We start from the raw sequence: 13,790 nt of genomic DNA, 5'->3' as shown, positions 1-13,790 counted from the left end.
ATCACCATGAGAATAGTTCCTCAGTAGACCTTCAGTGAACCCTACTCCATGCATCCATTAACACGACCCTTATGTGACAATCATGAAGATGATTTATTATCTTGCACTCTTAGTACTGTACAGACTGTATTTTACTTTCTTTTTAATCAGTTTGAAACACAACAATGGGTGATTTCACAAAAGCCAAGAGGGACTTGTTCTGCGTCACAGTCTGTACTGGAAAATTACCAACATGCATGAAAAATAGCTCTGACCATCAAATCATTGACAGGTTACTGAGCTCACCTGTGGGTGTTCCCGTTGTACTTTGAATGTTTTGGTGCACAGAATGCCTGTTGCTGGAAATCCTAGTTTTGTGTATTCTGTTTTAGAAGACAAACTAAGTACTGACTGATATTTGATTATCTTATTCAGTAAAAGTGACTCAAAATAATAGAAAATATACTGTACATTAATAGGGGAATGAAAAGCTTGGTGTTTATTGTTAATTGGGAAAATGAATATATGACATGTAATCGTAGAAGCATGAAGAGATATTCCCATAACCATCAGTGTGTAACTTTTCATAACAGAAATGTGTTCTGAGAAGAAACCAGACTGCCTACACTGTATTTGCTTTCTAACTTTCCTCATCCTAACTGTACAGAACAATCTTAACCACACCTCAATAACTTTAGGCAATTTAGAAATAACATGGTATGGAACGAGATGAATGACACAGGGAGAAGTGCCTCCTTGTATATACAGCAATATATATCCCAGAGATAGGCACAGATTTTGTAAATTACCAATTTACCATGTGTTTTTAAATAAATGCTCAATTAAAATGCACTCCTCTTTTGTATGCAGAATGGAAGTGTCTGTATGCATTAAAAGTTATAATGTGCACAGAAAGAAAGTATTTCAAATGCACTAAAATCTCTATTTGTCTGAATGCATTGATTGTGACCATTTGCCTGGCCAGCGTTAAATATTCAAATTTTGGCAACATTCAGACAGGAGTTGGTGTGATACCACTGTTACTTCTGTTGTTTTATTGCTATCAATAGGAGCAACACTGTATCATTGTGGAAAGCCTACCTTTAGCAGCCACTGTGTGTTATTCTCCATGATGTTCTCCAGCAGCTGCAACCTCTGCACAGAATGATCATATTCTAGTGGGTCATCCCTTTGCACGGAGTTAGACACATAGGGGCTGGCAGGAGCAGAGCGGCAGTTGTCCACCTCTGGCAGTAGAAAGGTGTAGCTGCAAGCCCCATGCTGCACCTGATACTGCTTTTTGCCCGGACTCTCCACAGCTTTACGAATCGTTGCGAGACCCACATCAAAGCTCCTAAGGACCATCAGCAGCACAGCCACAGCGGAGAACCACATCTTCCTTTACTTTCTCTTTTCCTAGCTTACAACTTACAAGTGTTTGTAAAATGATCACAAACCTAATAAACCTGGAATTTTAAAAGTGCAAACAAACACAATCTGTCTTCCTAGTATTTCCAATTTACAACTGTGTTGCTTTGGGTGCGAGATTTGAAGCCTGAAATAGTTAGCCCTAAACAGAAGACAGATGACATGTGCACAGCCTTGCTGGCCCTCCCCTAGGCTGCTATAGGCAGAGCTCTGCAGAACCACGCCTGCAGCATAGGCTTTCCAGGGAGACCAGCAATCTAGAGATACAAGGAATGTCAGGAGGACAAGTTTAAGGACCATGTGAAGCTCTCACACAACACTACAGTACTGCAGCTGTGACCTTGCAGTTCACTGCTGTCCCCTGTGCTGTGTGTAAGGGAAGCAGCCGCTTCCCCTGTGCTACAGTCAATGACTATACAGAACAATCCGAGCTCAGGATGCACTGTACTGACTGTCATGAAAGAGGAGCAGAACTCCTGTAGATTTACGTTTTGAATGTAAAAGTATTTGTTTGAACTATAGTGCAAACTGCGTGTAACTCTCATATCTGGCAAAACTTTAAAAGAATGCTGGCACGGTTGAGTGCACATAATAAAATATCTATGCTGCATGATAGGGGGAGTGTTGGTATTACATTTTACTTTCTCCTGGCAGCCTCCCAGAGTCTGTGTGTGTGTTATATTGGTGTAGAGTATGCAGAAATCCATCCATTATGGAAAGCTGATCACCCTATGCCTACTGATGCACTGTACACATGCCATTTCACCCCTCTGTCTCTGCCCATAGCTTTGCACTTTTTTAGATGTATTGGGTACAGGACGAGAAGCAGGATCCGGGTTTTATGGTGAATATTGAGATGCGAGAATTGTGGGAGTAAAATAAGATAATGTAAATGAATTTATGTTGCACTGGATTCATACACATGTCCTAATACACCAATCCTGAATACGCCATGCAGCGTGAGATGCCCGGCACGAGTGAGCCGCGCCGAGCGGTGCAGCATAGTGACTTTTTCTTTCAATTTGTGTCTTATTTGCACTGCAGACAGGTCAAAACACCACTCAGTCTGTACCAGAGATGCCAGACTGCAACTTTTAGTTTTAAATATGTACAAAGTCGCAGATGAAGCACAACATAACTTGTCGTGAAAGAAAAGCTGCAGCCGCTGCATCTTAGCACTTTGTATACAGATTCAGGCTCATTTCCGAGCATATATACATATGTTACATATCTAACTAATCAGTGCAGTCTCATTAAGCATTTTCTCATATCCGATTATTTGGCGCTAGCCGAGTCGCATGGTATCTGGTGCGTCGAGAAGGGTTGTTTGGCGCGACTGCAGCAATAGTGCATGAGGACACATCTGTATTGTTGTTTGATGGGGAAGAGAGCTGCTACAGAGAAATTATCTCTATTTACAGTGCTCAGCCATTCCTGGGTGTGAACATCTTTTGTACTACATGTATACAAGAGTCACGGCATTGAAAAAACCCAGATAAATAAGCTGGAGACCCCTCAACTGAGTGTAGTACAGGGTCCATTCATGTACTGTAGCTGCAGAGAAGGATTTTCCCTTCTCCCTCCCTTTCGTACAAAACACCAGACTGCATGTTTCTGCTGTGATCTTCCAGTGTGATATACTGACTGTTCCATAAGCTGTGTCCTTCCTCAGGAGTGGGCAGTACAGAATGAGTTACATTTATATAAACATGGCCATAGGGACACTGCAAATAAGAGCTGCTAAAACTAATGGACAAAATCGCTTTGAAAATTGTCTTAGCCTAGCAAGTAACAGTGGTACACATTAGGATTTTTTTTTTTGCTTGGTTGCAAGTGGTACTTTCTAGCCACTTATACATATATGACACAGCCCAACAAAAAAAATGTTTAGTTGCCAAGTATTTTTGAACAAGAGTATTGGGGTTGAATTAAAAATATAAGTTTTTTTTTTTTTCAATTTACTCTACTTCTTCAGATGATGAATAGCCTAAAGTAATAGGGAACTTAGCCATAACGCGCGCATATGGGAATTTTTCGGAACATTCTTGAAGGTGAGACGCGAATATTCTAGGTGTTCACTCTGCGATCATTCTAGAATATTCCCCATCTGTAGTCAGTTGATAGTTGTCTATTGTGTTTTTCTTGACTCTTGTCCTTGTGTCTGAAAAATTAGAGCCAATTTAGCAAAACCGATGTCTTATTCGGAATCAGCACCACAAAGTTACTCCAAAATTATTCTAATATGATTAGCAGTAAAATGAGTGTTGATCAGTGTACAGCCTACCAATATACACCACTCTTTTTTTTTTTTTTTGTACCAAGGTGCAGGGAATGTGTACTCTTCTTCCATATATTGCTTGTAGAAATAAATGCACCTAAATGCATCTATACTAATTAACATTTCCATGGTGAGGCAGTGACTCTTTCTGACTTTAGTCTTAAGCTGCAATGATTTACACTGTCCTTTAGTATACGAAAGATATAATGGTGGAATGATGGTCAATTTTGTAACAGGGCTTAACAGAATAAAGTTGTAAAGTTAAGACGCTCCAGGCAGCTGAACATATAGCTGGGTGCCTGTCTGTAGCATCCGATGGACGCTAAGGTAGCGATGGACATCGGAAGCTGATGGTTAGAAAACTTCAATGTTTCAGATTCGATGGAAGTAATTTTTCCATCCAATAGCAGGAATTTAATGGTTGCCAGGCATCAGATGCGGCTTTCCGATGCCCATCAGATGGCTGGATGTCTTTTTCAGTTGCAGACGCCCGGAAGTGGTATCTACAGGTCAGCTAAAGCATACCTCCTAACTGTCCCGCAGCAAGTAAGCAGCAGGAGTATTGATGCCATGATTCATTGTGTAGGGGCAGCCCAGCAACTAAGAGTGCGCTGGCCATGCCCTCACAGTGATGTGATCGGAGGTGCAGCAAGTATCTGCCTCCTTTCATAGAGGCTCCATCCACTTTCAGGTGCATGCACCTTTGGCAAGCACAATGTCCCTCAAGTGCGCATGCGTGAAGCTATGACTATGCGTAAAGTTTAACTATCACAATGGTTATACAATTAAATTGTTTGCAATGAGATGACTAATTGCCATTGCATTGCTGATTTTGATACCGGAAGCCTGACAACCATTTGATGCTGGGCTTCCGATGTCCATCCCTACGCTAGGGTGGCACTGCTGCAGCGATACTGGTTGCAGGATGCCGTTCCAGGCACCCTGCCCGTTCCAGACACTCTGCTAGTCAGAAGCAAGGGCTGTGGAGCATCAATGAGCCCTGCACTCTGTGTGACAGCACTGGTCACACACCTCTGGTTACAGATATTGTCAATTCACAAGAATACATTCATCTCATCACGATGTTATACATTTTAAATTAGTGTTTATGGAATCCCTTTGGCAATGCATTGGATTTTAATACAATAGAAAAAAGGTTTGAAACATAAAAGGAGAGACAGTAAAATAAAAGCTAGAAGTCCTGCTAGCTCCAACAAAAACACATTAAGTTGAAAAGTTGCACATACAGTAGGTAGTAAATTGCCTCAGAGATTAAATTAAAGTCGTAATTGCTTAAAAGGCAGATAACTATTTTCATAGGGTTGGGTATGGGATGCCGACGGTCAGGATGCCGACGGTTAGAATACAGACTACAGCATCCCAACAGTATTTTGTATGTATACTAACCCTCTCCCAACCCTAACCCACCTTTTCCACAGTCTAACACCCTCCCCTCCCGCAGCCTAACCCTCCCCCTGGTGCCTAAACCTAACTATAATTCTCACAATTGGGGATGTCAGCGGTAAGGATTCTGGAGCCCGGATTCCGACTGCTTCCGGGATTCTGACTGTTGGCATCCTGACCGCCGTGATGCCAACTACATCCCATTTTCATAATAGTAAGCAGGTCATGTTCATACAAAACAAATACTGAAAAGAATAACTTTACAGTTTATAACAGGAGTATGTGATTATTTGATAATACTTTCGTTCAGGTTAGAATAACAAATTTAATGGCTATTTGTAATATTCTCATTTTCAAAATACTGTATTTTGGTTTTAAAATTTTCTTTTAAAACTGTATACCAAGGCTAGATCTTGTATGTATGAGCAAAATGCTGTAACGGTGTTTGCTATTCTGACATATCTGGATTTTGTTGGCTTGTACATTATCAAACTCTTAACAGCTCTAAACGACCTATTCACAACCCTGTCATGTAAGTACAAGCTAGTGTGTTATGTGGTTTCGCTATTTTGAGGCTTCTTATCACAGTGAAATGACTAGAAGTGAAGTTTCAAAGTTTTATCTATGAGGGGAGACTCCAGACTGGCTCTCTGATAGGAAGTTCTGGGAAAGCCAACATCTCTCATTTTATTATGTACCATGTAACCAGCTCCTTTGGCATGCATAATCACCATCACAATATTATGGTTATACATATGTGTCGTCTTGCATCTTTGCCACTTGCGCAGCAAACGTGCATGGTACACCAAGTGTGCGCTGTTTGTACCATGCAATCCTATGGATCGCAGATGCAAACGCAGCGCGCGTACCCATAAGCATCTGCCCAGCGGATCAATTAGCCTGCGGTAAAGTTTGTGTACGTGTATATATATATATATATATATATATATATATTATACACAGAATCTACTATATACATAAAAGAAGAAGTTTGTTTGTTGGTGAATATCTTCCACAGTTCTCAAGGTAAACCTGCCAAACCTTACATAGTTATTTAGTATGGAAAGGTAGGCTATTAGACTAAAGAGCGACAAATTTAGTTTGTCGGTTTGTCTGCCCGGTTATGCATTCGGAACACCCCTGCACCGATTGGGATGAAACCAATGTAAGGTGGTCCAGTTGGATCTTTGCCAGGTTTTAGGGGGGTTAGGGTCCCATTAGAACCTCCCATTGGTGTGCGCTTGACAGAACTTTGACCCAAGAATCCTGTTCTGACTCTTCCATTGGGTGGATTTGGACAAAAACTTCACAGACTGGTAACATTGGATCCCAAAAGACATACTAGGGGGTTGAGGTCCCAGTCAGACCTCCCGTTAGTGTACGCTGGGCAGAACTTTGACCTGGGGAGCCTGTTCTGGGCCTTCCACTGGATGGATTTGGATGAAAACTTCACAGACGGGTGGAAATTAGTCTGGGATGCTTAATGGAGTGGTTGGGGTCACGGTCGCACCTCACGGCGGAGTGCGCCAGGCAGAAGGAAGAGGAGTGCTGCGCTCTCCAAACTGGCACTGCGCCCCCAATGGAGTGGTGCCTCTGTTTGGCCGCACTGATCGAATGGCCAGGAGCCGGCCTTGCAGCGCCCCCTCAAATCCAGGCCTGGTGCATGTGCTTCCGTAGTCTCCCCCTCCCCTTGTTGCAGCCCTGGTAAATGTGCTATAGGGATAGCACAGTGGAACAGTGGATGGCATTGCTGTATCTGTGGTGATGTCACGTGTTTGATGCTAATCATAATAAACTGCAGAGTTTGTATATTCTCCCTATATTTGTGTGGGTTTCTGCTGGATGCTCACATACTCCACAGGATGATTGGCTTCTGAAGAAATGAACCCTGTTTTGTATGTGTATATGTGGTAGGGACATGTAAGCTTCACTGGGGAGGGATGGATGTGAATGATTAAAGTGCAGAGAAATATATTAGGATTTATACTAAAAACAATGGCAGGCAACACCTGCAAAGAGAATCAACACCTTTGACGCATATGGCTGCTCATAATGCAAACATAGTATTTCCACTGTATATAAGTCAATGGTTAGACCATACTTCAATATACAGTAGGGTACAATTTGGAAAAAGGCTAAAAAAAAAAGGGTTTTAAGAGTTCAAAGCTGAGCAACATCATGATACCGGAAATGGAAGAATTACATTAAAGTTAGAAAAACTATTTTTGCTTGCTTTCAAGAAAACCGGTACATTTGCGAAGATCAGTAGATATATTTGTTGGAACAAACCTTTTTGGAACACAAAAATACACATTCAATTGTGAATGACAGAAAGACGATTCCGCCATGAGCATAGGAAAGGTTACTTAATGTAAAGGTAGTCTAGTTGTGTAATTCCTTGTGGCAAGAGGTGGTTATACCACTTTCAGATCAAAAAGCTGGGTCGCACCCAGCATTTTGAACGCTGTTCCAACCTGGACGTGACCCGGGTCGGCCACATTACTACACACTGATACATCTCCAAGTGCTGGCTCTACCCGTTTATACTGCACCGCAACTCAAGTAGTTCCCGGGTTCAACCCTTGTAACTACCCGGGTTGAAATGCTGGGTCACTCGCCCTGGTTTTTTATTTTAAGGACTAAGCAAAATCTCGGCTTCCCGTGCAATAACCCTGACTTTGCTGCTAGTCTGAAAGGGGTATTAGTGTGGGGGTAAAACTCTGAACAAGAATATTGTGCATTACTATTTTAATAGATATACATTTATCAAGAATATGATAGATAAGTCTTTTTGATTGGATTACAATAACGTGAGTTATTTTCCATTTTAAACAGAAAATTTCCTAGCTGCCCACAATAGCCTGATTATTGCAGCAGACCATTCCCCCAGTACAGTTGGAGGGAGACTAGTCAAAGTATTACTTTTAATTGTTATTTAATGCAGTTTGGTATCTGTCAATGGGAGTAATATATTTATGACCATAATTTCCACCCAAAACAACCAATATCTCTCCACATTAACTTACCCTTCCCAAGCAATCAGGACTCTCTTTCTCACAAATAAACCTGTTCCACATAGAGTTTTATTGTGTTTTAAGTGTAGTTTTTTGCTTAATAGTCCAGCAATGAAGTTGAATTATAAAGACTTACAAATTAGATTAGAATTTTTTGCATAATGTCTTTTTATTGGTAACATTTTGCATGTTGGAAAATTCAATGCTGGTTATGAATATTTGTAGGACTACACATAGTATGACATGGTTTCAATGTGTTTGCGCATATCCAAAGTGATAAATTATTATTTTGCAGATTAATCATAAATGAGAGGGGATGTCATACCACTTTTTGTGTATTTGAAGGTTTTTATTGCAGTACATTAGTTAGTGTGCTTTCCATGAAAATGAAAGCAGAAGGGGCAAAATAGATCCCACTAAAAATGTAGGGTGATGCCAATTTCCATACCAACTCGATAGTAAGGAAGGAATCGGTATGGAATCCCGGCTGCCGCAGGGCCGGCAGTTCGATACCCGGCAGTGGCAGCCTGCCAGATCAGCAGAGCCCGGCAGCAGAAGCCCGACAGCGCTGGAAATCCTGATCATCCCTAAGGTAAGTATAAACTAACCTAACCCCCCCTTCCCCGCTGCCTAAACCTAAGTCCCCCGGGTGGGTGCCTAACCCTAAACTCAACACGGGGGTGCCTAACCCACCCTTCCCCTAGCTTAACCCTAACACTCCAGGGGGGTGCCTAACCCGAAGTCCTCCCCTGGGTGCCCTAAACCTAACACCCCCTCCCCCGCGCGCGGATGTCCGCTCGCGGAACCCGGCATCCCTTTGATCGGGATGCCGGGCGCCGGTCTCCTGGCGTCGGGTAAATGACAGGCGTCTAGATATAGACGCCGGTCATTTATCCCACGCCGGGATAAAGCAGCCGGGAAGCCGGCTGTTGGTATTAAGGCAGCCGGTTTCCCGACTGCATACTGTAAGGAAAATGCATTATATTTATTTGCAGAGAGAAAAGGTGTGTTCAAAGCGGGGAACGCACCTGTGATGCACCCTCTTTACACTTGTGTCATTTAAAACTTGCCTCATAAAATTAAATCTTTTTCTATGGCTGATTTATAATGTGTAATTATCAAGTAAAACCTAACTCCTTCACTTGGATGGTGCAAATTGTTGCATCCTAGCAGGCACCATTTGCAAATCCACACACTACTTTGTAAAATACAGTGCATTAGCACATACTGTATGTAGCCATTTGAAGTCACAATAGGACATACTAAGTTTTCATATTTGGAAATGAGATTTGGGGGCCTTATTAAAGTACATACCATACGACGGTGGGGAGCGATGTAATGATACCTTGCGCACTGTATGATGGCGCAATCTATTATTACACGCTGCATGTAATTCCACTGCATCATTCATTACACCGTCCCAGCTGACATGCAGTATAACAGATGGGACAATGCAATGAATGACAAATTACTGCATGATGCATCATTTAGTGTGTACTCGGCTTAAGACCTATTGCAACAATATGTTTCATTTTGTAATTGCTTCTTATTTTATTGGCATGGCCAAGTATCTGCCACCCTTATTGCTCTGAAGCCCCTGAACCAAAAATTATTTTCTCCTGAGATGGCGTCTTACATGTATTGTGGCGGAACTTGATTAATAACCATCCCTTTGCAAAGGCACCACTGACACTTTTGAAAGCTATGTTGTTGCTTTTGCTAACACCTTACATGTATAAAGCAAAACAAAAAAGGCTCAATGCCCTTTGATAAACCTGCAGGTTTAAGGGAGCTCTATGTGAAGAGAGATATTTATGCATACTGTATACAGAAATGTGGTCATAAGAATGGTGCCATAACTAGTGACTAAACAGCATCTTACATGGACGAACATCATCATTCCTGGACAAGTCCAGGAATGATGATGATCGTCCATGTAAGATGACGTTCTGCCTCTTTCTGAGTTCCGTTTTTTTGGAGGGAAAAATCCGAACTCAACGTGCAAACTCGAACCTATCCGAGCCTGCACATCCCTAATATTCTCCTAAACTGATGTAATTCTTTTTTCTTCTATTTTATTTCCTAGGCACTAACCGGCATTCTCTGACTAAAGTGTCGGCCATGATGCTGTTAGCGACGCGCTAAGATGGAAAACAGCATCGTAGCTGGCAAGTCGGATTTCTGCTCGTACCTGAGGAGGGTGCAAGCAGAAATCCTGTAGTCAGACTTAACAGCGAGGTCAATTAAATAGCTCCGGGAACTCCTTCCCGGGGCTATTCAACGTTGTGCTGAATTGAATCGGTCCCTAAGTGACCAGCACAAAATCACACATCGTGATTTCTGAGCAGGAACGTTGTGAAGAAGGTGGTTTCATTGATCATGTAATTTTCAGCAACTAGTCTACCTTCTGCCCCAGTGGGAAAGTTAACAAACACAATATTCGCATATGGGAGACAACATATGAGCTCAATAGTGGAACGAGGTTCCCCAAAGGTTAATGTCTTCGGTGTAATGTCCTGTAAAAAGTGTATGGTCCCTTTTTTCCCCAAATGTAACGGAAGCTGCTTATTTCAATATGCTTCTTAATTGGTTGATGCCTCAACTGCACGAAGACAGTGACAACTTCATTTTTCTATAAGAGGGAGCACTGGCACCACAAAGATAGAAATTACCTTGACAAAACACTGCCACAGCTACCAAATTCTTGCTGGATTGGCCATGCAACATGTCTCTGACTCTGGCCACCACAAAGTCCTGATCTATAAACCTGTGACTTTTTTATGGGGATATGTCAAGGACAAGATCTTCATCCCTCCATTTCCTGTTTATCTTAATGATCTGAAACAACTTATTACAACAGCTATTGCTAGATTTGGTGCAGACATATTAATACATGTTGACAAGAATTTGACTACCGGTTTTATATCTGCCACATGCCTCAAGGTACACATATCGAACATCTGTAAGTTTCTGTTATCAACTTCCACACTTTCTCCACAAAACGGTGGATGATGAGTGTCATTATCATTAATAGTCGTTATTTTATAAATTGTTAAATATATTTATTTTGTAGTAACTCTGTATGTAGCCCATTACTACACACTTTAAATGAAAAATACATGTTTGGAAAAAGTTGCCTCTTACTGTCATGGGCAATATTAACTTTTATAAGATGGTCATCCCCAGCCCAATATTTATACATCTTCAAACACTGCGCTATTTATATCCAAAAAAGCTTTCTCGGTCAGCGAATGCATTGTCTCCTCCTTTAGGAAGAAAAGAGACCGTGTAGCGCTTTACATACTTTGTTTTGATCTTAATTGTCTGGCAGCCTCACCCTCCCTAACCTGAGACTTTACTAGATTGCCTCTTGGCTTGCCTACTTGGCCTATTGGCTAGCTGATTGCGTTGGGTCCGCTTTGACAGGTTTCCTTACTGGGCAGATAGGGTTTCCCTAATCTCCTTGTAGGTCCCACTTTCTAAGGGGGCAATACGTATTTCTGCAAGGTTGTTGTATCATGCATCCCTGGTTTAGTGTTTTCTCAGGACTTTGTTTGGGTAGGGGAGTGGACATCTACTTTGGTTTAATTTACCTATCCTGAGCTGGGCATGCTCAACTTACACAATATATTTGCCGTATGGTGTCTTTAGTATTTGTCAGTTATTCTATAATTGTGTTTTTTAATATTTTGAACAATTGGTCTTCCTAGCTCTACCTTTTATAGATCTCTGCAGCTCCGTCATGCTGTGTGTGCCCAGTTTTGTGATATTCCTCCTTTGGTCTCCAAATCCCCTCTCAAGATTACACCTCTCAAGCTGGGGCCTACTAAAGTTATATATGTTCTATATTGTGACCTCAAATCAGAGGTATTTATCTAATTCTTTCCTTTCACTCAGGTGCTAATGGTTCATAGACATTGATTCTCTCATGGACAATCAGTGGGCTCAAATTGTGGGCTTAATATACCTCTCCATGTGTTCTTTTCAAACAAATACATTTTTTTTTTTTGCACAGGTCCTATCGTAGCCCTGTACACCTGACCAGGATAATTGCTCGTGAACATACTACCTGTCCAAGTGTCATGGCTCTGACTGTGGTTTTTGGCACCTTCTTTGGGCCTGTCTCGGCATTCATGACTTGGCTTTGGGTTTAATCCGATATTTGTTATACTGCCCCTAAGTTCCATCCTGCTGATCCTAGGTCGTGTTTTTTTGGGCTTGACGTTGAAGAACTTGTTAATGTCACTATGTATAATTATATTATGGGACTCTCTACATTGGCTAAAGTAATTAGTGCCAGATCCTTTTTCCCCCCCCCCCGATTTTCCTGATATTTATAAGTGGCATGCGCTTGTTAATGACCTGATTGACCATGAACATTTTGTATATATGAGCAGAAATGCGGTGTAAAAGTTTTATATACACTGTGGAATAGAAGTCTACAGTATGTCTCATTTGCGGCTTTGTAGATCTGCTCCTGTTGCTTCTTCTTCCCCCTCCATTTTCCTCACTCTGTTGTCCCCTTCATGCACATTTCTCTTTTGCTGTTCTTGTTTTTATTTGCATTCATTTTTGTTTGTTTGCCTCCTATTTATACATGTTTGTGATTAGATGGTCCTGCGACTTGGCCTCGATTATTATTTTCTAATATTTTGTTGCATGGTATTTTTTTTTGTATTCCTGTTAGAACTTGTCAGCTCTTGTACTGAATATGCCTTTTAGTTTTGTATTGCTACATTTAAATTTAATAAGTCTACCTGATTTAAGAACTACAGGTTATCTTCTTTTATGCAGCGCTTTACAAAGATTTAATCTGTGACTCAGTCCCTGTAAAGGTTTCTACAAATGGTAACACATTCTAGTGTTCCCTTCGTCAAAAGCCAATTAACTTACCTAAATGTAGTGTGCCCAGAGAAAACACATTCAGACCTGGGAAGCATGGCGCTCTGATGAGGAACAGGGCGCATTCCGCAGTTCACAGAACTGGCAATTCACAGTACCATGCTAAAACAACCTACCATGAACATTAGGTTCTGATTGCAGCACATTGTGGGCCACATTTGGACACTCCTTCTTTAAAGGAGAGTATATTCCCTAAAACTAGACACCCAAAAATTCATCGAAAGAATTACGTGGTAGGGTAAATAACAAAAAAGAGCTAATCCAAAGAAGTTGTGTAGGGGAAAAAAGAATAAGTTGGAGTAAAAAAGTATAAAAGGAAAGGTTAATGTTTCAAGGCAAGCCCAAACTCCTTTCCCCTAGAAATTAGAAGCTGTCTATATTTAGAATTCTGATTAGACAATTGATGTTTTAGATTTCACACCAGCAACTGACAAGTCATAATTAAAAAAAAACATATTCTCTGAGTACAAATGTTTATAGTAGCCTGTCATATATCTGCTTATTAACCACTAAACTATCACCAGTGCAACTTTCACTGACACGGTCGCATCCCATGTGACTGTGCCCTCTCCTTTTCCCCGGCATTTTGAAAGGAAATCAGTTCGGAACTGATTTTCTCCTGCTAGGCCTCTGATGTTGCAGTCTCTGGGCCTGCAGCAGTAATGTGAATATACGCCAATGCTGCAGGAGTCCTGTGAGGTAAAAAGAGATGACATTGCAGATCCGAATGCTGTGTCCTAAGATGCTGCATTGGATCATCTGTGAGACCATCAGCCATCTGAGTA

General features: G+C 41.4%; 2 protein-coding genes across 4 annotated transcripts in view; one reads left to right on the top strand and one right to left on the bottom strand.

Moving 5' to 3' along the window:
• Nucleotides 1-1,509, bottom strand: part of ANGPT2 (angiopoietin 2) — a 50,757-nt gene extending 49,248 nt beyond the window's left edge. For both annotated transcript variants that reach the window (XM_088479749.1, XM_088479750.1), the window contains exon 1: nucleotides 1,081-1,509. In XM_088479749.1, coding sequence (XP_088335875.1) covers nucleotides 1,081-1,374 — 294 coding nt within the window. In that variant the 5' untranslated portion in view covers nucleotides 1,375-1,509. The remainder of the gene's footprint in view (nucleotides 1-1,080) is intronic.
• The window catches only part of MCPH1 (microcephalin 1), a 289,635-nt gene that overhangs the window by 172,304 nt on the left and 103,541 nt on the right, over nucleotides 1-13,790 (top strand). The gene's annotated exons all lie outside the window — the stretch shown is intronic.

The sequence above is a fragment of the Taudactylus pleione genome, unplaced genomic scaffold, assembly GCF_031769625.1.
Source record: "Taudactylus pleione unplaced genomic scaffold, aTauple2 ptg000244l, whole genome shotgun sequence".
Lineage (NCBI taxonomy): Eukaryota > Metazoa > Chordata > Amphibia > Anura > Myobatrachidae > Taudactylus > Taudactylus pleione.
This window is presented reverse-complemented; position numbering and strand designations above follow the sequence as displayed.